The 24,756-nt window shown below is 50.8% G+C and overlaps 7 protein-coding genes across 7 annotated transcripts; 2 read left to right on the forward strand and 5 right to left on the reverse strand.

Annotated features, from left to right (window-relative positions):
• Positions 1 to 270: 270 nt before the first annotated feature.
• Positions 271 to 3,492, reverse strand: N7511_005935 (uncharacterized protein; the record flags this gene model as incomplete). The annotated part of the gene is made up of 1 exon (XM_057128312.1): positions 271 to 3,492. The coding sequence occupies one exon, from the start codon at positions 3,490 to 3,492 to the stop codon at positions 271 to 273; it is 3,222 nt and encodes a 1,073-aa protein (XP_056984829.1).
• A 519-nt stretch (positions 3,493 to 4,011) lies between these two features.
• Positions 4,012 to 5,160, forward strand: N7511_005936 (SDR family NAD(P)-dependent oxidoreductase; the record flags this gene model as incomplete). Its single annotated transcript, XM_057128313.1, has 4 exons — positions 4,012 to 4,136; positions 4,239 to 4,270; positions 4,321 to 4,651; positions 4,704 to 5,160. 4 exons carry the CDS (start codon positions 4,012 to 4,014, stop codon positions 5,158 to 5,160), a joined length of 945 nt encoding a protein of 314 aa, XP_056984830.1.
• Positions 5,161 to 5,919: 759 nt separating this feature from the next.
• Positions 5,920 to 8,718, reverse strand: N7511_005937 (DENN (AEX-3) domain protein; the record flags this gene model as incomplete). Its single annotated transcript, XM_057128314.1, has 2 exons — positions 5,920 to 7,260; positions 7,318 to 8,718. 2 exons carry the CDS (start codon positions 8,716 to 8,718, stop codon positions 5,920 to 5,922), a joined length of 2,742 nt encoding a protein of 913 aa, XP_056984831.1.
• Positions 8,719 to 10,438: 1,720 nt separating this feature from the next.
• On the reverse strand, positions 10,439 to 15,330 carry N7511_005938 (ubiquitin-binding serine/threonine protein kinase VPS15; the record flags this gene model as incomplete). Its single annotated transcript, XM_057128315.1, has 4 exons — positions 10,439 to 14,154; positions 14,175 to 14,896; positions 14,946 to 15,066; positions 15,117 to 15,330. The coding sequence occupies 4 exons, from the start codon at positions 15,328 to 15,330 to the stop codon at positions 10,439 to 10,441; spliced, it is 4,773 nt and encodes a 1,590-aa protein (XP_056984832.1).
• A 495-nt stretch (positions 15,331 to 15,825) lies between these two features.
• On the forward strand, positions 15,826 to 18,893 carry N7511_005939 (uncharacterized protein; the record flags this gene model as incomplete). Its single annotated transcript, XM_057128316.1, has 14 exons — positions 15,826 to 15,917; positions 15,970 to 16,107; positions 16,159 to 16,698; positions 16,754 to 17,034; positions 17,113 to 17,192; positions 17,254 to 17,296; positions 17,360 to 17,482; positions 17,538 to 17,704; positions 17,769 to 17,783; positions 17,892 to 17,920; positions 18,096 to 18,171; positions 18,219 to 18,253; positions 18,338 to 18,401; positions 18,477 to 18,893. The coding sequence occupies 14 exons, from the start codon at positions 15,826 to 15,828 to the stop codon at positions 18,891 to 18,893; spliced, it is 2,100 nt and encodes a 699-aa protein (XP_056984833.1).
• A 3,224-nt stretch (positions 18,894 to 22,117) lies between these two features.
• On the reverse strand, positions 22,118 to 22,753 carry N7511_005940 (uncharacterized protein; the record flags this gene model as incomplete). Its single annotated transcript, XM_057128317.1, has 1 exon — positions 22,118 to 22,753. One exon carries the CDS (start codon positions 22,751 to 22,753, stop codon positions 22,118 to 22,120), a length of 636 nt encoding a protein of 211 aa, XP_056984834.1.
• A 359-nt stretch (positions 22,754 to 23,112) lies between these two features.
• N7511_005941 (dolichyl-diphosphooligosaccharide--protein glycotransferase subunit OST1) lies at positions 23,113 to 24,734 on the reverse strand (the record flags this gene model as incomplete). Its single annotated transcript, XM_057128318.1, has 3 exons — positions 23,113 to 23,238; positions 23,288 to 24,329; positions 24,394 to 24,734. 3 exons carry the CDS (start codon positions 24,732 to 24,734, stop codon positions 23,113 to 23,115), a joined length of 1,509 nt encoding a protein of 502 aa, XP_056984835.1.
• Between the last annotated feature and the right edge of the window lie 22 nt (positions 24,735 to 24,756).

Here is a 24,756-nt window from a genome sequence, read left to right on the forward strand (position 1 = left end):
AATAATAGCAATATTTCATTCAAAGAAGTCTAATCTGCTGCCTCCCAAGTGTAAAATCCAGGGGGTATCTTGAATGTGGTTGATGTATGAGATGGGAAAGGGGATATCGCAGGCTATGTCAACAAGGCTTAAAGAGAGAAAATGGGCGCCAATCAATGAAACAGAAAGCAAAAACTCCTTGCTGTATGCTCAAAGTCGTATCGGCATCGTCAGGATCTAGAAAAAAATGAAAGAAAAGGTCATAAGAAAAAACAGATAAGTCAAAGAAGTCTAGTTACTGTGGCCGCTGCTCAAGTCTCGCATTTGCTGCAGGGCAACAGCTCGGCGCGCAACGACGTCTTCTCGACGGACCACGTTGCGCAATGCTTCACTGGCTTGAATCAGTCCATCGATGCTGATTGCGTGGTTGGTCATTTGGTGATTGATGTATGTGTATAGAGCAGCGGGCGTTGAGCAGGTCGTCAACAATTGCTGCTCGTTGAGTTTAAGGAGAGCGAGTGCAACTTGGAAAAGGAACGTGCTTCCACCTCCGCTGCCGGAGGCGTCTTCGGCCACCTTGGGGGCCTTGTCATTGCTTTCCTTCGTATTTAGGGTGGGCCCAGGGCCATTGACAGCACTTGTGACGTTGAGACAAAGGACAACGTCCCATACGCGATAAAGCGCCTCGGCGGAGAGACAGTCTGTAAAGACTGATAGGAACCACTGGAAAGTGAGCGCCTCAAGCTCGATTCCCAGTTCCTCTAGGTGAGCTGAAAGTCTGGGGAGTAGCTCCGAGATGTACTGTCGCAGTACAACTTGATCGGCTCGAGAGGCTAGCAATCCATGATCATAGTAGTGCTGGGGTAGGATGATTTCGATCATCGAAGTCAGAATCCAGAATGCATCTTCAGCAGTGGGCATGATGAGTAGGAGGGATCCGGCTATCAGGTTCATGCCCTGGCAGTAGCCAACTTCAGGATTACGGCGGGAGTACGCAAGTAACACTTCCTTCAGTTTGCCGACACCAGGACCCTTGCGGAAAAAGACGTTGTCGGTGAGAGTGCGACGGATATCCATGTCGATCTGGGATACAACAGAGGAATCAGGCTCCGATCCACCAACACTATGCACAAGATCGTCGTAGTACCCGGGAATTCGCATAGCAGAAGCACCACTGCATTCTGACCAAGTTTTGGCACGAAGAGCGACTGGGATACCGCCGAGTACAAGCAGCCGGAATTCGCGCCATTTTGCTCGACCAACCTTGCCCTTGTTGCCCAGGCCGGCGATGCCCACGACCTCACCATCTGCGAGTGAGGCCTCAGGTGTATCGACTGCAGCTACAGACCGGTCGGGTGCTGCAGCGGCTGCAGCCTCACCTTCTTTTCGGCGTTCTGCGCGCACCTTGCGAAGGAATTCGTTCCACCGCACGGTTCGGTCACGCTGCAGGGTATCGTGGAGCTCTGTCAGTTGCTCTAGCAATAATTTCACCGGCTCAGTCTCTGCCATTGAAATCTTGGAAGTCATGTCATTTGCTTGATCGGATGATAGACCCGCAAACTCAGGACTGTCGGCTGTGATGGCTGAGGTTGAAGCAGATGGCTGGCCGACAGAGCCAACAGACAAGGCTCCGACTTTGTCAACAGAAACAGACGAGCTATGGGGACGATTTTCTCCTGAGGTCAGAGAGATGATTGGCCCCGCAGAGGGTGTATGGGAGAGAAGTTCTGTAGGGCGAGATGGGATTTTCAAATAGTCCTGCCAACGGCGGACGGAAATCGCTTCACTTTCAGGGTCATCTGGTGATGTAGGAGAAGGAGGTGTGGTCTCAGAGACCGTCTGGGTGAGACTTCGAACATCAGGATCATCTTCTGCATCAGAAGCGTCTGTTCGCAGGGTACCAAGAGTCTCTCCAATACTTAAGCGGTGGCCGCTACTCTTGGTTGTATTGGCTTCTCTTTGACGCTTCTTTCGACGTTGATCATAAATGAAACCAAAGCGATCTGTGAGAAATTCACCTGACTGAGAGTTATTGTAAACAGGAGTGAGTGTGGGAGGCTTCGATTCCATAGGCAAGATGGCATCCATCTCGACAGGTCCCAGGTTCGTGGAGCTTCGATCTGTGGCCTCAGACGCTGCTCCTTGCGAGATGCTGCCTGCTGGGTTTCGTCGCGAGGCAGATGGGCCCATTTTGCCTTGGACACTTATTCCACTGGCAGAGCGTGCAGAAGGCACACTGACATTGCTATTGATTCTTTTCAATGCAGCGACTGCCGACATCCCGCCTTTGCCTGAAAGAGTAGATGGAGCGCTTCGATCTCCACCCGGAACTTTGGACATTGGCTTAGCTTGATTGGTCTCGGAGTCACTTGCATCCTTGTTTGCCTGAGGATTGCCAGCGAACAGCTTGACGGTCCACGAGCCGATTGACCTCGAGGATTTGCGTGAATGCGTGCTGGCATCGTCTCCCGTCACTGACGGGCTGGCAATTCGCTTTGCCGGTCCACCAACTCGTGTTAGTGCATCGGGTGGTTGGAAAAGCTGCTCGTCAAGAGCTTTGCGACGCGATGGATTGCTAGGCACTCGAAGGCGCTCAGTCTCTTCGTCATCGTGCTCTCCTACACCACTCATGATACTGCTAGCACGACTCGTTTTGCGACTTGTGTTTGTCGAGCCAAAAATGTACTCTTGCCAGCCGCGAATCGAGCTATTGCGTTTCCGAGTGGTATCGTTGCCATCAACCATGCGACCATCAGCCTCTGCTCGCTGAGCCCGGATTGTAGCTTGAAGATCAGACTGCGCTTCGGATTTGTCGTAGGGCCGAGAGCCCACAGTGTCCTCCATGGCTTGGGACATCAGCCCATTTAATCCAGAGGAGGCATGGCCAGCATGATCACTACTGTGGGTGCTTTCAGCATCCGAAATTCGATCTCCGGGCGGGTTTTCCAGCTGATACAATCGACGCTCAATGTCCTGGTTACTGACGGAGACCTCTCGGAGCATTCTCTTTAGTTCTCGCTCTCGTGCATCGGCACGTTGGCGGAGAGCAGAAATCTCAGCATCTCGTTGAGCCAGATCGCGCGCGAACTGTCTCACCATCTTCACGGCCCCTGTACTGGCAACTAGACGCTCAATATGCGCATCATCGGCCAAATGCAAGGCACCTGGGATATCCTGGGTCAAAACGGAATCGGCAAACAAGGCAGATCGGCCAGACTTTTGTGACGCTCCGGCTGTAAGCTTCGCTAATGTTGCCTTGCGCCCTCGGCCATTTCCCTGGGTCTCCTCTCCATCTTCGCCGGAAAATAAAGTATTTGTCAAACCACGGGTGAGGGTGGTGGCTTTGTCGGGAGGTGAAAGAGATGGAAACGAGGTCAGATCCGTGGTTGTGTTTGACGAGCCAGAGTGGCGTTTCTGGACTTTGGCGCGCATCATCTTAGCATTTCGACTTCTGCTTGAGGCGCTGGAGGCTTGCGATGACGACCGCCGCTGAGGTTGGTCGGACTCTGCCATGACTCAACGACCGGGTAATGGCGTGGACGAAGGACTCGTCGGGTAATGACTTCATGAAGGCTCTCCGAAAGGCTTGTTGAAGGGTAGATTGGGAGTGATCGAGCTAACATGTATAATCGAGTAGCTGCAGGTAAGTTAGCCCTTCCCTGTCACGCGTCCTTGGCGATCCCTTGAGATCGGTGGATCAGTGGAATGAAGGGTGATCGACGCAATTTGAAGGGAGCAGCAATGTCAAGCCTCCAAAGCCTGAAATTCAAGTTGCCCAAAGGTGCACAAAGAGTTGCTATTTTTGCTCTCTTTGAAACACACAAAGCTGTTGATGGCCTGGGCACATGACGTTGTTAGTCATGTGACCCAATGCGTTCCACGTGACCATCTGCCTCGGCTCTCCGCATAACCGACGCAGTGGGGAAGCTGAGCTCGTATATAAGTTTACAGGTTAGCTGCTTTACATAGAATGGACTGTGTCGTTCTCCATCTTTATTAAACTCTCCCAACCAGTATCGCAGAATAAACCTCATGTCTGCTGCAGCAAAACAGCGTCTTCAGGCCCTCAGCAAGCAACTTGTCGAGGGCATCCCTTTCGAGGGTACATTCGAGGACATCCCCAAGATTCGCCATGTTGCTGGCGATTCGGCAGGACTGTAAGTAACTTGACGAAATTCCCGAGTTATATACTGGCCAATTGGCTGCTTGGTCTTTGAATTCGTCATCCGGTCAACTATAGCTAAAACTTATACTTGCAGCCGGACAAAGGACAAGGTTGTTATCGTGACAGGTAATCTTCATGAGAGAAATTGCAAGCTACATGTACTGATACAAAAGTAGGCGCAAATTCACCCAACGGGATTGGTCGGGCCAGCGCACACCAATTCGCCAACAATGGCGCCAAAGCAGTTTATATCTGCGATTACAGCGATACTCACTTGGCAACTCACAAGCGCGAGATGGAGTCCCTTTATCCAAACACAGATGTACACATACGGTCATTTGATGCGGCAGATGAAAAGGCTCTGACAGCAGTCATCGATGAAGCAGTAGCCAAATACGGCCGACTGGACATCTTCTTTGCCAACGCAGGCATCGTCGGCCAGCCCAAGCTCTTCACTGATATTGATGGCGATGGATTCATGAAAACCATGCGAACAAATGCACTCGGGTATGATTTCTGTTCAATTCTTTCCAGAAAAAGCTGAACTAACCCCCACCAGCGTCTTCTTAGCAGCCAAACACGCAGCCCCGGCAATGAAAATCACATCCTCGACGAAGCCTTACCCAAGCGGCTCAATTATCGGCACAGCATCGGTAGCTGGTCTCCGCTCAAATGCCGGCTCAACGGACTACTCAGCCTCAAAAGCAGCAGTAGTCTCAATCGCCCAAACAGTCTCGTACCAACTTGCCGGAACGGGTATCCGCATCAACGCCATCTGTCCCGGCTTGATCGAAACAGGCATGACCCAAACTGTATTTGATCGGGCACGGGAACGCGGCACTGAGCGGAAGATTGGACAGTTGAATCCCATGCAGCGGGGTGCTGTTGCTGATGAGGTTGCTCGTGTTGCGCTGTTCCTTGGGTCTGACGAGGCTTCCTATGTTAATGGACAGGCTTGGGCCGTTTGTGGTGGGTTGAGTGCTGGACATCCTGTGGTTCCCGGGAAACTTGCATAAAGATTTCACGGCATAGACATGACCAAGCAATTAACATGATTTCGAAAAACGAAGATATAGTAGGTGAACTTTGAGTAGATTACCTACTCAATTGAAGCGATGTAAAGAAAGTCAATTCACAGAATCCATTTTCGAGAAACAGGGAACTATATAACCCTGAAATAACCATGAGATCAATCCAGATCAAGGACTTCAGACAAGGAAAAAGTGCATGACAGACGAAAAAAGAAATCTCATCCGCAGACAGTATGCAGATGGCGAGTGCAGTGTGGGTGGCTCTCTCGACAACACGAGAATGAGCGAGTCAAAACAATAAAAAAATAAGATCAAGCCGATGCATCCCAGACGGCACGACGATAAATAATAGACAGTAAACCCCCCGGGTAAAGCAGCCACGGGAAAGACAAATATGACCAGAATTATGGGACAAGAAGACAGAGAGATGGTCAGTGGATATAAGGGAGTATCAAAAGAAATCGACACGACGAAGCGAAGCGAAGCAGGAGGGGAAAAAAACGAAGAAAAGAGAAAAGAAATGGAGGGAAAAGTTACGCCAGACAACCAGAGCGCAAGTGTGTGTGTTCAAAAGACAGCACAGTGAAGGAGTAAAAAAGGGAATGGGCCATGCCAGGCAAAAGATATAGGAAATGGACAGAGAAGAGGAAAGAAAGCCGAAGCCAAACACAAACAAGGTCGTCTCAGTCAAACCGTTGCATCATCTAGTCTTATATAGATTTATATAGATAGCTGATGCTGAACCTAGGAGATGACCCGAGCGGTGTTTGGCCGCATGAGGTCCTCGCTAGCCTGCTTGGACAGAGTACCAGGCTCAGTCTGCTGGTCATCGACATTCTCAGTCTCGTGAGCATGCTCGTCGTCATCCTCGACGATGCGAGTAGGGAAGTCGCTGAGTCCGTACTGCTGACTTGAGCGCTCGGGGAAAGTCGAGCTGCTGACCATGGACATAGAAGTGCTGGAGCGGTTGTGAACCAAATCCGGGGTCGGAGGGATGCTGGAGTGACGGTTATCTGGGTGGAGGGAGTTGTTGTCGATATCGCTCATCTCGCTGGGGGCGCGGGTGGAACGGCCCTCTTGGGTGTCGTAATCGGAGCCAAGACGGTTGGAGGAATGCATTTTAACCTCCTCATCATCTTCGGCGTCCTGGGCCAAGTGGAGACCTTCGACGGCGGCAGCACACTGATCGCTGATGCTGCGGATAATGTCTGCAATGGCATCGGTCTTGTCGCGCAGATAGCGGTCTGCAACATCTGTGATGCTCAAACGAGCAAGGGTCTTGTGGTCCTTGCCGAGGTTCAGCAAATGCTGCTCTAGAGCAGGGTTCATGTCATTTACCAGAGATTTTTGACCATTAACCTCCTCTGTCGGGGCGGACGCCTTGGGCTTGGGAGTCTCCGCCTTGCGCTCCTCAGGAGCGTCTTCGTAACCCTGCTCGACCATTTCAGTAATCTCCGATGTGCTGCCGATGGAGCGGACGATGTGCTCCATGTGGTGGCTCTGGCCGTTGATGAGGCTGCGCAGGTGGAGAACCACACGCTGAGCGTCCTCACGCTCACGGGAGAGAGTCGAGTTAGTGTGAGTGAGGGCTGAAATCTCCTTCTGATTGCGCTTGCGCTCACGCTCAAGCTCCTCGGCAATCTCCTGCTGGAGAACAAGGGCCTCGAGGGCGTCATCACGCTGCTTCTCGGTACCAGACAGACGAAGAGTGAGACGAGCCACATCGTCCTTTTGTTGATCGATGAGACCAGTGAGGCGACGGTTCTCGCGCTTGTGGTTCTCAATCTTGTTCTTGAGCTCGGTGGTCTCCTTGGTAAGTTGCTCAGCAAAGGCCTGGAACTTGAGGAATTGTTGCTTCCAGGTCTCGAGTTCCTCGACAAGGAAGTTGTTGCGCTTGGTGACCTTGCTGAGCTCGGTGTCCATTCTTCCCTTGAGGTTGATAAAGTCTTGCCAGGCTTCCATAGCGTCACGGGAGTACTGGTTGCGCTCGCGGACAATTTCGTTGAGGTGACGCATCGAGACCTTGGTCATCAGGGGCTTCTTGACGGATCCGCCGAAGATGGCCTTCATACCGGTGTTGCGGCCCTATAAAGAAGTTAGTTAATCTCATGCAGTGATTCCAACATTAGAGAGCAAAAATACCAGCTTCTCGCACACATGGTCCATAACACTCATGACAGCATCCTGATTCCACCATTGGGGCTCTTGGATGCTCTCGACCTCGCCGCGCATGACGATAATCTGACCCGCGGGGATGAGCTTACCGCCGGCGTAGGCAGTGCGCAGGTGAGGAGGCACACCGGAGGGCGAGACATCACCATTAAGAGATTGGGTCATGCGGTTGATGAACTTGGTGCGCTGACCTTGGTTTAGCACGTTAGGTGGGCTGGAGGTCAGGACGAAGTTGCGGTCGAGGTCGACAACGAGCGCATCGGAGGGGGCGTTGAACAGAGTCCGGCACTCGGCGGTGACACCCAGGATGTATGGACCGGGCTCCTGGACGAGCTCCTTGACGTGGCGAGCGTGCACAACGGGCACGTACAAGCCACTCCACTCGTAGACGCGAACGCAGTAGCGAATGGTCTCGGCGGCCACGGTCAACATGGCCGGGTAGTGAGAGACAAATATGATACGACGAGTAGGGGAGACGGCAGCCTCAATGACTCCGACGATGTTGGGGATTGACAAACAGGTAAACAGGGGCCACATGGCGAAGTTCTGGAACCCTGTGGGTGAAGAGGGGAATTGGTAGCAAAGAGCGTAGTCCTTCATATCGATACGGACCAGGTCGTTGAGACGTGGGGCTGGGAAGCTGAGGATACGCGAGACCTCCTCGGCATGGAATAGGTTGGTGGCCTTGTTCCAATGAATCCACATGCCGCGGAGGTAATCCCCTAGCAGGTCGTACAGGGGGTAGCGCGAGAGGAAACTGAGACAGTAAGGAATCCAGTAAGTCTCATCGGGGTTGTCGTAGAAGTCCGGCTCCGTCTTCTTGCGCAGTTCCCGAATAGTCTCGGCGCGCTTCTCATCCGCACGGGACCAGACGCGCAGCGCGATGCCGTACAGAGTGTGAGAAGAGTCCTGCTGCAACACGAACGCGTGGTGTGCACAGTGAGGCTGGCTCTTACCGGTGCAGATCTCCACGTCGTGTGGGAAACATGCCCGCATGGCCGAATGCAGGGCTCGGGCGATCTCATTGTCCTGCTCTAGTCGCGGGCTGCTTCCCAGAATCTCGGGCAGCCAGAATTGACCGACTGCTCCCTTCATATGGCCAATCTTACCCTGTTCTGGGGCTGGGGCTTTGACCCATTGTGAGGGTTCCCGCCCGACACCACAGACCATATAGGCATGGGTCAGTGTTTTCGGTGTTCGCTGGGCGGGTTTGATGTTGAGCGTAGACGGGATAGGTTGAGTGATGCGCGAGTGCAGCGACGAGGTGCGGCTGGGAACGACCAGCGAATTTTCCCCTTCACCGCGTGTCGATGGCCTATCCCGGGTGGACGGCCGGACAAAAGAGCCGTGATCTCGCATTGAGTGGCCCATTGTGTGTGTATGTCGAGTCGCGTTGATATAAGTTATATGGGGGGCTATATAAGGTATAAAGGGTATAAAGGGGAGAGGGGGTGGGATATAGGAGGATAGGGGACTCCTCAGAGTCGAAAGCACTATTCGAGTGCAATTCACAGACGAAACCCAGAAAGAAAGGCAATAGTTAAGAGAGTGTCGAGACAAGAATCCGTGTGAAAGGCAAAAAGAGGAGGTTTAGGGGGTTAGGGAGACTCTCACGCTAAATCCAAAGGGGGAGAACCACCTCCACTTTAATTTCTTCTTTTTTTTGACTTCTTTTGCCTGTCGTGCTGGACTTCGTATTTGGCCTTGGGACTGCAGGGTTTTCGCTTCTCGATTCCAGAGTGCATTGATGGCCTCCTGCAGTCGAGGCAGTCTCTACCGTTTGACCGTTAACCGCTGACCGCTGGTTGTTTATTTTTTTCTCACATCTGATATGTCCATTATTATGGGGAAGGTTGCTTAGTTTCCGCGTGTTTCACCTCCAAACTCTTTCTTTGTTCTCTAGAATGATAATAGTATTCATTCGGACAAATATCCAAGCCCTGTCTGGACCTGCTGCAGTACAACATAATGCAGGTTCAACCTACATATTCAGCAGTGTTTCACTGCGCGCTGCTAGGGGAGCTCTTTTAACGCGTACCCAACATGGTTACAGTGCACCACAGCTCCAACTGACAAATACCACTGGGTCACGATCGAGGCGTGCATTGTCGATCCCAAGATTTCATTTTGGAACCCGATCGAAGAGCCCATATCCCGTCCCGTCCAGGAGTGTTCATTGGTGTCTGCCCCCCAGTTACCCTGTCCCCACTGTCAATGATTTGTGTTCGATCTCATGCAGTGTCTGGTTTACCCCTGAATTGTTAAATTGCTGGAATGTATCATGAAACAGCGTTCATGTCTGGACATGTACAGTGTCCATGTCCATGTCACGTCCACATCGCGTTTTCAGGGCTTTTTGCTTCCCGTGACTCCACTGGCTGTCAACCCGTCAAACCTACCATACTTCGCCTGGTGTAAAGAGTCCCGGAGTCAGAACACTACTACTATTTCGGTGCCTCCGAGCAAAAATAGCCCTGGGATTGTGTGCCGAGACCTTTAATATAGTTGATTAGGTCCCAGATGGATCATCCATATTAATGATTATTGCCAGACCCCCCTTCACTAAGCCCTTAGAATGCCCGAACGATGCTCGGATGAAGAGGAAGGAAGAGCATGGACTTCCGCTCCGAACACCCCGTAGGACTCAACAGGAAGATGAAGCTGTCGATCGCTCGATCCACTTGTCCAGTGTTTCGTCTGTGTGGGTCAGAATCCACTGCCCAGCTGGCGACAGGGGGTACCCGGTACCTGGGTCCCTGCCCTGTCTGTCGCGTGGGCTCAAGTAGCCGGTACAAGCCGATGTGATTGTGGAGGCGTTCGGCAGTGATTTGCAAGTCCATCCGGATTTTGGACTGGGACTGTCCTGAGTTGGGGTTATTCTCCGTTGGACGATTGATACGTCAATACTGTACAGACTACACAAGGCATGAGGTTCTGTAACTATGCAAGACTCGTGGCGATATACACATCAACCCGCAGTAGCGAAACCTAGTTTATATCTCGTTTCAACCCCAAAAAAACAAACTGCTCGGAGAGATAATTGCAAGTGACTCGTTATTCCTTACTCTATACAGTCTGAGATCCTGTACACCTAGGAGAATATGTAAACCATCCCAGCCCGATCCACGCTGACAATCATCCCATAAGGTACTCGCAAAACCGCCACGTCCTGAACAATATCCAAATGACTCTTGAGAAGCATCTGCTGCTGGAGACTAATAACCGTGCTACGGGGCGGCCTCGGGCTAGCCTTCTTAGCATCACGAGAAGCACTAGCAGAAGGAAGATGCTCCGTGGTAACAAGGAGACTAGGCCCCGGCTGGGATTGCTCATAGTGTGGTTTGCCACTGGCACTACCATCCGAGACCACGTCAAGACCACTGACGATCGAAGACAGATCGGGTCGAGCGAGGTCCCAGAAGCGGATTTTGCGGTCGCATCCTGCGGTGATAATGTACCCGCACTTGGTGCTAGAGTCTTTGTCTTCGTCCGGCGCATTGAGTCCGACGGCGAACGCCCAAATGCCTAGCCGATCGCCTGCGGGGTTGTTGTTCGAGGGGATCCCTGCGTCCGCGCCGGGTTTCGCGAACCGACTTAGCATTCCTTCCGGACGGTCACCATCCACACGCCATGCTTCGTAGTCAGCTGGCGTGATACGGGATGGAGGACGGGGCCGCGAGGGATGGTGGCCTCCATTGGTAGGATTGGCGTTGCCCAGTGGGGTAGCCTGATAGACTTCGCGACAGCGGAACTTTTCGATGTCCCAAACGGTGATTTCATTGCCGTGGCTGCCACTGCACGAGACGCAGACCCAGCGGCCACGGGCCTTGGTTGGGTGGACCTGTATCCGGTTGATGGCGCCCCAGCCTGGGAGTCCCCAGGCCTTTAGCCGCACGCGAAAGCGCAGATCCCAGAGGTCCAAAACACCGTGGGTCGTGCCAAGCAATAACCAGTGGTGTCTGCGATCGCAGCAGAAGGTGGTCAGTGTGCCATGGTGGACTGGGTTTTCCAGTGTGTAGATCGGCAACATGGTCTTCATGTCCAGGGCAAGAATGCGGCTGGTGTTGGTTGCCACAAGTAAAGTGGACTGTCCTTCATCGCGGAAGTGCTCCATCCAGACGGCATACTCGGCTGTCCCGTCTTGCGCGATAGGCAATTGGTATTCACGGACAAGCTGGAGCTTGCCGTACCGAACAGCTGTTTGGCCGACTTTCTGATAATCGACGCGAACAGCATGGATGCTGCCATCAGTAGCTGCACTGATGAACGTGTAAGTATTTTCTACAAAGGTCAGAGCCTTGACGCGTGACCCTGTCGCGTGACGATGAGTTTGACGAGATCGAGGGGTCAAGTTCCTCTCGAGACGAGTTGTGTCCCAAATCTTCACGGTACTATCATCAGACGCAGTCGCAAAGAACGAGTGGTCCGGGGCGACCACGACCCGATTGATGGCCGCGCTGTGTTCGCCGAATGTCGCAACAAGATTACCTTCAGGCTTCCAGACCTTATTTGGTTCTTGGTCGGCAGCGCTGTGAATGGGTTGCCGGGTATCCAGTTCCTTCACATAGGGACCCAGGTCAAACAGGTCTGTTGGGTAGTTCTCTGCGAAAACATTGTCTAGCAGCCGCAGAACTGCAGGGTCGTTGCCCTGGTACGAATGATTGGGTCGGTATTTCTGTGATGGGAGTTGGGCGGCCTTGCGCTCATCTGAGAGTAGAGATGTCGCTGGCTGGGGGGTTCCCCCACGATGAATTGGTGCATCTACCTTACCGAAGGCATTCGCAGAGCTTGTGCCAGTTTCCGCGTATGCTTTGGTGGTATCCTTGCGATTCAGCAGGTTGATTGCACTAGACTTTTTGCTAACCCGATCAGACAAGCTCCTCAAATCCGGAGTATTAGTTCTAGTGGGTGTTGATGAGTCGTCTGCATCAGGGCTTTGACGATGGGTGGAATGTCTGCGATCGACATCAGAGCCTGGAGGAGATAACGGACGAGATGCTGTGCCGGCGGCTGGCGATGATGCCAACGGAGATGATGATAGCGAAGAAGAATCATGCCCATCCAGAATAGGAATGCCCGAGGGTCGTCGTGTCTCTTTATGGACTTGGCTTTTGGAACGCAAGTGCTTACGCTGGGTACTGGGTGCTCGCTCAATAGTCGTAGAGGCATCAAGGAGGGCATCTGCAATGGTTCTCGGCCTCGTATCGTCGGCATGGCCATCATTTCTGTCCAGCGACGCTCGTCGGGGCGAGTCAGGGATTTCCTTGTCAAAAAATACCGTTTGAAGCTTGACATTTTGTTGAGTCAAAGTGACAATCTCATTTATAGGTAGACTTGACTGGGGATCGGCTTCTCTCGAGTGCCGTAAAGAGACCCTCCAGATGTAATCCTTGAGAGCGACTAACTTGAATTCATCTTCAGAACCCATTCCAATGTTTCTCAATCGGGTCAGCCATTGTTCGTCTTCTTCATTCCTTGATTGTGCAGACATTGTATACGACGGATTTCGTTGCCCAACACGAGAACTGAAAGCTCCAGGCTCAGATAGGCCCAGCATACCATCCCTCCCTGTCGATTTCCAGAATACACCTTTATCAGATTTGAGGGCCCAGAAGAACGCCATCTCGTAAACGCTGCGCGGCATTGGTCGCTTTAGTGCACCAAGGATTTTGGCCTCTGAAAAGTCGATGATCTTGATCTTGAGAAAAGGTCGGAGGAGTGGTGCCAATATAGAATGAATGTCCGCTATTGACAAGAACTTGGCCGAGTTTACCACTAGGTTCACAGTTGCCTCTCGGATCCATGTATCTGGGTGTATCAGAAATCCAACAGTGGTGTGAAGCAGGTCCCATGTTGTTGAGCGCTGGAACAAGCCTAGACCAGCCATCGCCGCTAATGAACGTATCACCCTTTCCACGACAAATTCTTCCGGTTCAGTCAGGGATTGAACCATGAGTGGTAGAATGTATAGCTCAAGGTTGATCGTTCCCACGTAAGCCGCGACACCAACCACGGCTTTGAAAAAGGCGCATTTCAAGATCCAGTCCGGATCGTTCAGGTACGTATTCAAGTGGCTGAGAACGACCTCGTTCGCTTTGAGATTTCCGAAAAACACACATAAGCTTGAAACCGAGCCCAAGAAGGCCCGACGAACCGATGCATCCGTATCTGTCAATAGCGCCTTTGTATGAACTTCAAAGTATTCTAAGAGATCAATGCGAGCCACGTCATAGAGATTGTGGTATGTCGCATCTTCAGTCCATCGCGGCTCAAAGCCGACCGGTATTAACGCAGCTAGACGCGTATCTGAACGCAATGCCTGGATCATATCTAGGAACCGCAAAGAGGACTGAGCCAGAGATGCAATGCACGAGGCATATGCGGCTCGGACCACGGGGCTTGGATTTGTAGGAGATGTTGCAACGAATGGCTGAAGCCTTGGGAAAATGTATTCGGAGAACAAGTAGGCATTGACCGGAGAAACTACTTGGACCATTTCCAGTAGTTTTGTTAAGGTACGGATCGCTGCAACTCTGACAGTGTCGGTCCTATCAGTGAGGATAATCATGACGTGCGGAAGGACTCGGTCTAATTTGGCTTCATCGGACAATCTTTCTGCAAACGCCAAAAGAATGTCACAAGCTTGGGCTCGAGCAGACGCCTTGGAGGTGTTTCGCAAGTTGGAAACTACAAGAGTGAGAAAAATCAGAACACCCTCGTCGGTTTGTGAAGGCCGCGATGATACTTTAATTTCACCATTGGGAAGTTCAAGCTTCACAGGCAAAGTGTTTCCTGTCAGCCTGGGAACTGGGGGGTGGACAAAGCACCGGGACGGGAATTTGAGCCGAGGAAGTACGAGATTTTGTCAAAATCCAAGTAGACTCGCTCAATTCGTTCATCTGCCTCGCCTCTGTTGGTTGATTCTGTGCCCACGTCCGTTCGCCCAGATGAAGGATCCGTCATTAGAGACATGTACTGGTGAAGGAAACTGTAAAAGTATTCCGGGAAGGCCTTTCCCTTCCAAAACTTGAGATATTCATCAGCAGAATACCGAGACTCAGGTTCAAGTTGGATCATATGTAAAATCAATTCTCGAATGTCCGGGTCTTCGATTTTTGCCAGCTGGCTGTGCTCTGGGCTGTATTCTCCTTTGCGGTACTTGTACATTTGGCTCAGATTGAATATGGGTGACTCAAGGAATAGTTCGGCAATGACACACCCGGCACTGAAAATGTCCATGGCCCAATTGATACCGCCATCGCTAGGCTCTTCTCCGGCGACGCAGAATCGCTCCGGAGCCAAGTAGCACGTTCTTCTTCCAGAAATGTCGAAGAAGAAAGAAAAATCAGCTGGATTATCTTCCGGTAAGAATGTTGGTTTGAATGATGATGAGAAGTCGGAAAGGTACAACCAATTCCACGCTGTTACTAGAACGTTTTCTGTCTTGATGTCGCCATGGTAAATGTCCAAGGAATGGCAGTCTCGCAAAGCACATAACAACTGAAATGCAATCCACTTCTTCTCGATGTGCTCCAAGAATGGACGTGTGCTAGGCCCCTGTTAGACTTGACTTGCATATATCAACAGGACAGACAAACCTCATTCGATCATACAGAGAGCTGTGGATATACTGACGCACAAGGTATCCACTCGTACTGGTCTCAAGAATCCTTTGATAGCTCAACGCATTTGGAACATCCAATAGTAGTTTTCGTTCCCCTGGGCTGCCGGTTAGACGATAGAACCGATGAAGAGGGGTTAAAACATACTGGTGATGGCTTTAATGTATGGTTCCAGTTCCATCGTGGGGAACGGTTTCATTATGACCTTGATAAACACCAAGCCATTTGGTTGTCGCGCTCGAATGCTCTTCATGAATCTGCCCCCACCCATGGACTTCTCATACACCAAGTCGGACAGCTCCGGTACATCGATCCCCGCCGACCCCGCCGACAGGGTTGTGAGGGAATAGCCTTGACCCATGTCGACTGCCCCTCATCTCCTGTAGAGAGAAACGAGACAAATGTTTGAAGGACACTCGGTGGAGATGCGATAAGGAAGTTGAGGCTATGAAGTCACTGGACGCGTCTACACGTGATCAAAGGGCGGTCAGCAAGCCGACGGCTCTCAGCTCATTCCACGACTTCTCCTGTAAACAATTCTTGGTTTGGACTTGATGCTTGAAGGCCTTTGTTATTTCAATGAGCTGTGTACACGTCAATTGAACATTTGAACCCGGCATGAGCTTCTCATTGGGGATACCTCGGTCTTGATACCGAGTTACGATTCTGCCCACAACAATCCCAATAGAAGACACGCATGACAGACTGCCAGGAAAACCAGCTTCAAAAATTGGGTAAGTGGAACTTCGTCTCTGTCATCCAAGTTGAGAGATATGAGTTGATTTGGCTGCTTCTCATGATTCTGGGGCCTCCGCTAACCATTCAAAGTGGAGCTTTCCGTTGCCTGCCGTCCACAATGGAACCACATACAATCAACATGGATCATACGGAGATTCCAATCATCGAAACCGATGAATCCCTTTTCGATGTCCTTCCTAAACTTTCCAAGTGAGGGTCATCTATCTGTTCCTAAAGAATCAAGACTAACAAATTTATTCAGCTTCATCAGCATGGCTGTGGGCGACATGGCTTACACATTTGAGCAAATGCTGTATGGATCCCAAGGACACCGTCTCAGGCAGCTAGTACATGCTTTAGCTGAAGATAGCCACAATCCGTTCATCATAGTGGCTTTGATGTAATCCTCTCATCAATGAACCTGCTCAGCTTGGTTTGCTAATAAATGCAGGATTCTGAAGTGGGAGTTTGACATTGTTGTCGAGGACGACTGGGGTCTCAATGAGAGTAGAGGTGCAGCGTGTGAGTTTGTTGCTTGGCAGTTTCTGTGTCATTTGAATCAGCATGAAACAATCGAGTTTTTGCTACACGAGCTTCCGATTCCTCGGCGCAATTCTGCAAACTCCATCGAAGCAGAAGCAGGTACTTCTGGTTTGACATATAGAGGTGGCTCTCACAACACCGGAAACGAGACCACACCCCTCTTAAATCCGTCCCCTTTGAGTCGTCTGTTCAGTGGTAGGGCGAACGAAGTTGGGTCTACGGGGAGCTCACAGGGCACCAATTCACAAGACGAGATCTACGCTGCCCAGAGATACTCTCAATTTTTTGGTTTAAATGCGTTGGAGATCGCAACAATTGCCCACGCAAAGAGATTTCTAAGCCAACGAGTTGTTCAGCGGGTTGTGAATGATATTTGGAATGGGGAGATCGTGTTCTGGGATTCTTTGACGGTGCATTCGACCAAAAAGCCCCAGCTTTTTAACAGAAGGTGAGATTTGAGTACCAAAGAGTTACGGTAAGCAAACATGTTGACATGCTTCTAGAACAGCAGATCCGTATTCACGCTTGAGGGTTCCTATTTACCGCAAGATTTTTGAGGCGGCCTTTTTCGTCTCTTTTCTTTTCCTGTACTATGCAGTTCTTGTCGAGAGGAAGCAGCATGCAGTCGGCGCCTTCGAGGCCGTGATGTACGTGTGGATTGTTGCTTTTGCGTACGATGAAATGAGTGGGATCATCGACGCCGGGGTTGTTTTTTATCAAATGGATTTCTGGAGCCTGTGGAATATCAGTATCATCGGGGTCGGAATAGCTTTTGTCATAACGCGTGAGTCATGTTCTCGAATCTGCCTTGCGGCCTTTCATTCCCAGGTGAGTTGGTAAGCGGCTAATGATAACGCCGCAGGAATTATTGGACTGGTCAAAAGTAACAACTCCATGATCGAACTGTCGTTTGATATTTTGTCCTTGGAGGCTCTGTTTCTTGTGCCAAGGCATGTTATCCGCGGAGCATGCATTGTGGCGACAGGGCTGACCGGATGAACAGGATCTGCTCCCTCGTGAGCTTGAACTCTTACTTCGGCAGTCTAGTAAGTGGACCCTACATGAAACACATATCCCGAGAAAGGTCAACTGATTGTGGCTGTGCGTAGATACCGGTATTGAAGGAGATGGTACGATGATCCCTTCAGGCTTCGGGCTCAAGGCTGACCACCGACTATTTCAGACGAAAGCTTTCTTTAGATTCTTTCCAGTGGTGATAGTATTGTATATTGGTGAGTGTGGCTTAGTACATGTGACCCAAAAAAAGCTATCTCTAATAGACCACAGGGTTTTTAACGACATTTACAATGCTCGCCCGTGACCGCTTGTCTCTTGATGCAATGTCACATTTGTTAGTAAAGGTGTTCTTTGGGTATGGCGGTGAACTGACCCTTGTTGCGCCGTTCTTTACTAATTTGACATTCATCACAGCTCGAGTGTTCTTGGCTTGGTGGGTGATTATATTTTATGATCCTTTGAGGATGTGCACTGACGGTGGCTGAATTGATTGGATGTTAGGATACCGCATCCGAAGTAAGTCTGCGCACTAAGCGGCTGTTATGCAGTCCAGATCACAATATCCCCGAAGATTGGCAAACTGGTTGGCTGTCGCGTTTAGTTGACTGACACGCTATATTTTAGATCTCCCCAATCTTCGGATACGGCTTGATGTGAGCTACCTTTGATATTATTACGCAACCTCGCATAATCGCATACGTTTTCAGTCACGTTCTATGCGTGTGAGGTTCGGCCGCAGTTATGCATGGCTTTGGGTTCCTCAAACAGGGCAACACAGGTTTCTATACTGCGGAAAATACAGAATTTACTAACGGATATTGATTACAGGCTGATTTTCGCATTGATGACCAATACTCTCATTCTCTCATCTTTGATCAGTTTGATGAGTATGAGTCTTGAAGGGGTATGTACTCCCCACAGGTTGTGGGGGGCGCCATTGACTTATGCCAGGTAATGCGTCATGCTCGAGAAGAATATCTCTTTCAGTGAGTCCATACCCCAGTCACCCTGATTTTAGAGAACAGGGCACTGCCTCCATGCAAGGTTCATTGCGCTGATACACCAATCAGGTTGGCGATCTATGTTCTGGAAAGTAGCAATTCTCGACGATTGACATACTTCATGCCACCCCTGGTCAGTTAGCGTTTGATCATTCAATGAGATGTTTCTTTGTGTGTTCTGGAATGCTTCCATGCTAATGCTCAGCAGAATCTTATTCCCCTGCTTTGTATCCGCCCCATGCGAATTTTCCTATCCGCGGGAACTGTTCGCCGCGTGCGCATTATCTTACTTCGGGCCACGCATCTGCCCTTTGTCGCGCTGATATGGGCATATGAGTCGAAGTGGCCACTTCCGCGGCGACGCAATAGTCGGCTACCCCCAATATCGGCACGCGCCTATCGTACTTATGCAAACGAGGCGACTGTGTCTAGGTGCCAGGACCCACACCACCCCTCAGGAAGGATAATTGAAACAAGTCTGGGCCCTGGAAAAGAACGCAGTGTGGATCAGCAAGCCGCGCGTGAATCTGGCATAGAGCAGAGTCAATCACAATTTACAGACTTGATCGACACGATAGAACGATTACGAGCTCAGGTGGATGCAATTGCCGAACGACAAAACTGATTCAGGGGCAAAAAACAACTCTGACTTCGCGCCGAGGTGTGCAAACAGCGCGGTAGGATGGGTCACTTCCCTGGCGCTTAGGGCCACGCACGCCCCTGCAGCACCGGACTGGCGCTAGTTGGCTTCGCGGGTTTAGTTGCGGGCTTAGTGGCACCCTGACAACTTGAAAACCGTTCGAGATGAGCATATCAACGCTCTGGACGAATTAGACGACATCATTATTTCAGGCGCATTTTCTTTTTTCGAGTTTTTTTCTTTTTATTATTTCCCCCCTGTCGTGTTTCGGATCCGACTCTCCTTTTTTATTACATCCATATTGTACAGTCTGGGAGAAGCAAGTAAATAGACGACATAGATCATGTTCTCCGGGGCATCATTTCCTGTGGAGCTAATGCGGAGCTGCGCTATGGTATACATGAAGCCAAAGGGATCGAGCGGTTCGGAAAGTCAGACCCGCATACCGTTATGGTCACGATGGCCATGAGTCCAATAGTTACGAGAGAGGCATTGCCCATTCCGGCATGATGTGATCAGCTTCATTATCTCCTTCTGGACTCTTCATACATGTACATATCCTGCGGCTGTGTTCCTCAGTGGTCAACAAACCCTGGCATGCACGTCGCCAAGCTAACAACCAGAACCTCGGGCTCTGCTCATGCTTCTGTATGGCTACTGCCTGCATGGAACACGTCGCGGTTGGGCAGACCAGCCTAAAGGTGGTGAAAGGGATGGTTAGTTTGTTCCAGGATCGTTATACATCTATGGCATATCATTCCACAGGTACTTGTCCCCCTCTCCCCCTTGTGAGGCTATGATCTTTCTATGACATAGTCTCTCGATATTGATCTCCGGCGCTAATCCTCTGGTGTGTAAGGGCACACTGCAGACCTGTGCAATCGATCTGGTCCGGATTAGCCCCGGCCGTTACCTCCCCCCACCCTTTCTTCTTCCGCCGCAATTACAGACTCTTTTCTTTTCAAATCTGCCTTGTCTATTGCGGCGCCAAGTCATCAAGTCTTCACTGATTGTCGGTGTCGATGCGGCGCAAACTCTTCTCCAATGAATCCATACCCCATCCGGTATCCTCTCAGCCACCGTCCATGTATGCTGCCGCTGTTAACAAACAGCGAGGCTGTTGACTTGAAAGCCTTTGCTATATATACTCCCTGTTGCCGAACTTTCTTCACTTTGATATAGCTAAGCCTTGGTTGGTTTTGTCTACTTCTGGCTACTATTGTTGGCAGCTATCAACATGGATCAGATCCAACCAGTTCACCGTGCATTTGTCTCGCGACCCAAATCTACACATTCTTTCGAGACATTGTCGACATACTCATCCCCGATCTCACCAATAGGATCCCAAAGAGGCCTTTCTCCAATCGGCCTGGGGATTTCCAACTGTGGAATCGAGAACGCCTTCGATCAAGTGAGGCTCTATGCCCCACCCATGCCTGTCCCGCCCACAGCTCCATCAGAGATGGTCCCTGAAGGAGTTTCCTACGATTTCCAGTTCAAATATGATGACAACCACTCCGAAAACACAATCTACCATAGACTTCCAGATGCCTCGGAGTCTTTACTGGGGGTCTACAACCCAACAGCCATGAACACGTCATCCGGTTACAACCCCGTGGACCTAGATCCTCGTCACTGTACATTTCCTTCCGAAATATACACTTGGGTTCAGACGCCTTGCTCGGGACCAACAACTCCATCAGAACTCGTCACCGCTGTGGGTAATGGAACTGGGGAATGGGATCAGAGTCTATTCTCAAACACATGTGCCCCAATCAACATTCCCATAATGCCAGTCACCGATACCCCCTTTCCTGCGATGCGACACGACATGCCATTTGAGAGTGCACCTGGACAGAACTTGACCCCAGAGCGAGTCAGGACCCGGTCTCGAACACCGTCCCCGGGGACAATGGAAACGAATCCAAGATCAGTCCGAGGAAGTCGTTCTCCCCGCAGCAAGCTTGTCTCTGCCAGTGGTCTCGAATGTCCGATATGTGGTTCGAAATTTACCCGGCGGTCGAATTGCAAAGAACACCAAAAAGCACACGATCCCAATTGGAGGACGAAACACCCATGCAAGGAGTGTGGGAAATCATTCGGCAGAATGTCAGATCTGAAAAGGCACCTAAACAATGTGAGTCAAATGGCACTTTACCCACAGACAGTCACTGATGAGTGCAGGTCCATCTAGGTATCCGCCGACGGAATTAAAGCAGACGCTGGACGACTTAGATGACTGGTTATACTTAGCTTTTACAACATGTACCATCTTGTTCTATCTCTTTCTCTCTCTGATCTCCTTTGACCCCTAAGCCCAGACTCCTCAGCTGAGCCCCCTTAACGCCGGCCCTATTTCTTAGTGTCCCCCCTATCACATCATATGAATCTCTAAAAATACAATTTCACGGACTATCATTTGTCATCGATGTGATTGAAAGTGGGCGGGAAACAAAGGAATTGCCCTTGTAGGCTGCGCACCCTAAAAGTCAGTATACCACTGGATCAACCTCTTGTCATCTTTTGGATTTTCCTATCATTTTTTCTTGTCCTCATTACTGTGCTTCTCGCCTGCTGAAAGACACCGCTTGCCTGCGACAGGCTGCTTCACCGGTATCTTCCTGATGAGCCCGTGAGTTCATGTCAGGAAGATGCTCCTGTATCCATGAGGGTTGAAGATCCTAGGTTGCTTTCCACACATGAGACTACCATGGCGCTGGATGAAGCTAAGAAGAGAACGACAGAGATGGAGAGGGAATACTCAGGTGTAAGAACACCTCCAAACATGCCCAAAACAGCATTTGAGGGTTAAGACCAGCACGAGGATGACTAACGCGGGGATTACGTCCACGGGTGAGTTCCACCTGGGCAAGTTTACCCTAACTTACCCCGGGTAGGGGCACGAGCCCTGAAGCCCTGGAGACTACACTACAACTACAACAGTCTACACAGCACCGTGTCATGTCAATGATTGATTTCTTGGCTTGTGGAACCTGCTCTCTTCAACTCAAATGATTGTTATCGTCCCATGTCACCTTGCATCCTCCTCACCACAAGCTATCAATCAAAGAACGTGGGCATCAGGCTCCTGGCGCCGGAAAAAGGAAACACAATTCAAACCCATAGGGCAAATGAAAGAAAACGGAATCAAAGGTAAAGACCACGGTTGTTCCATCACGTCGACGCCAGATTCATTGTCGTGTCATCATTCAATGGATTGCAAGGCGAGAGTCATACTGAGCAAGAGGCGCAGCCTTCTCCCAAGGGAGAGGAACCTGATAGTGGAGGGCTCCCAGGGCTTCGAACATGCGAATGAAAATGCCAGTGTCACGGTCCGTATAAACCACGGCATCATTAACCGAAATCTCGCGTTCCAGATAGATGTTCACGGTGTGAGCGTTGGCATCATAAAACTCGCGGGGAGTGCTTGCATAAACACGAAGGGTGATTCGAACGTCCGGGAAGCTGGTGCACAAATCACCGATGGTGGCAGGGTCGGTAGTCCAACCGTCCCAGTTGTTCAGAACGATGATACACTCGGTAGCGCTGGCGCGAGCTTCCTCCAGCGCATCCCAGATGTAGCGGGAGACCTTCGAGCCGCGGGAAATCTTGCTGTTGGCGTTGTGCACGATGGTCTGCATCTTCAAGGGGCGGCAGCCCAGGACACCATATCTCTTGCGGTGCTCCCCGGCGATCAAAACCAGAGTGGAGCGGAGGTATTCATGCATCTGAGCATTGGTCAGGGTGGTTCCGAGACCTTGGGCGTAAGGGTGGTCATTGAGATCGTTAGCCCTGGCCATGTAGAGGACCATAGGGCCAATAGGAAGGTTTGGGTCACCCTCCATTGTTGGGTTGGGTTGGAATTTGTTTGCCTGTATGGGAAGAAGACTTGGATTATCGGAGGAACGTGAAAAGAAGAGAAAGCGCTGGGAGTGGAAAAGCTGCATTTATGTTAAATTATGCGCCTGCTGCTTTGAGGCTGTTATGATCAGTTGGTGAACGTGTGGCGATCAATGATGGCCGTCGCAGCCTTAGGCTACGATCGTGACTTACGTCCATTAGGCTACGATGGAGTAATGTTGATTACCATCTGGCGTGAACTCCAGAACGAGAAGACAGAACATTTCACATAGAATGCATCAATTGAGGTCCTATCGGACAAGATAGAAGAAAACGAGGACCATCAAAACGATTTGTCTGATACTTACCGTTTCTTGATGCTGATATCAATATTTCCGATGCCCCAAGCAGCAACAAATACTGTCAATAGACCAGCAAAGATGGTGAAAGGCTTGCGGAGGGCATCCATCATGGTGTGGGTATAGGTAACCTACAGAGTGTGAGTCTTTGTAATGATAAGAGTGAAGAAAGATACATACCACCAACTTAGCGTCACGGGCTTCATCTGTCAGGCTATCAACCTCTAGGGTCAAAGTAGTCCGGCCCAGGGTATCCATGTAAGTCTTCAGAGAACTCAAGCTAGCCTGGATCTGGTTTGCACCAGGAAGACCATTGCTGGAAGTGCCCTCAATGATCTCATAGCGAACATTGTGAGCACCCTCGGGCAAAACAACACGGACGACAACACGTTCATACTGAATACCTTCGGCCATCTTGGGGCCTTCAATCAGAGGGACTTTCAAAACGTGAGAGTCGGAGTTAACACCGGCCGCAAGGCGCAGGAACGAGGAGAGTTCATTGTTCCAGCCAACGCGGAAGCTGTAGTTCCAGCCACCGAAGATGGGGTAGCGAGGCTTCAGCTCCAGGCTGGCCGCGTTCTTGCCCTTACTAGGACGGTAGCGACTAGTTGACACATTGCCGATGTCGTCAATAAAGTAGGGGTCAACAGAGCCGGGCAGGAGAGGGTAGGTGAGCTCGCGCACAGCCGAGCTGGGGGCCTTCTGGTAGGCGGCCATGGTCCATTCGACACGCGAGAAGTGGTTAGCAAGCTGCGAGCCGTTGTTGCGCAGCCAGTACCGTTCCTCAGTGGCAAGGTTTCCACCCCATTGCGAGACCTCCAAATCACGCTCCAAAAGGTTGACAGTGATGATGGGCTTGGTGAACTCATAACGGACGCTGACAGGGTACTCGGTTCCCGGGGTCAATTCAGCTGTGTCGTAGGGACCGTAGGTGTATGTTGCACCCTTGCGCTCGGGGTCTGAGCCAGACTTGAGGTTATCGGTGGTAGTGTAGTCAGGCACGTTGGTGCTGGGGAACTTCAGCTTGGTCTTCTGCGTGACAGTTGTGTAGGCGCTTGGGGTATAGGCGGAGAAGGAATAGGTGAGGAATTGCTTTTCGCTCTGCTGAATGGTTGCAGGAAGTGGACTGAGAGCAGAGAGAACCGAATACGAGATTCCAAGGGTGATCTGGGCCTTCGGGGCCAATGGCTCTGGAAGGTGAACAACGAAGTACTGGTTGCCGCTGTTTGGACCGTTAGCTCATGGATCATCAATTGCATGCCATTGAGCCTCCAATTGGTACTCACCTAGATGATACAGCATCGGTTGTATCAACTACAAAGCGTCCCTGCTCTGGAACCTTCTTATCCCTCACTTCAAAAGCTCCAACTTGGTCAAACACTTCGGAAGGGAAGGGGACATAGTAGTCGGTCTGCGGCTGCTTGTCGACATTTTCCACCACAACGTTGATAGTTTCGCGCACAAATCCCTTCTCTAAGTTGGTATTCCGGACCAAGTTTGTGTTTTTGAAGACCTGAGGGGGCTTGAAGTCGGCAGGAAGATCCAGTCGACTCGGCGTGGTAAGGTCGGAGGCGGCGCACAGACTAGGAGCAAGAAGCCCAAGCACCGTGGCGGTGAAGAACCTCATTGTGACTGTCCGAAAATGATGC

Source organism: Penicillium nucicola (assembly GCF_028828085.1).
Source record: "Penicillium nucicola strain IBT 29836 chromosome Unknown utg000005l, whole genome shotgun sequence".
Classification (NCBI taxonomy): Eukaryota; Fungi; Ascomycota; class Eurotiomycetes; order Eurotiales; family Aspergillaceae; genus Penicillium; species Penicillium nucicola.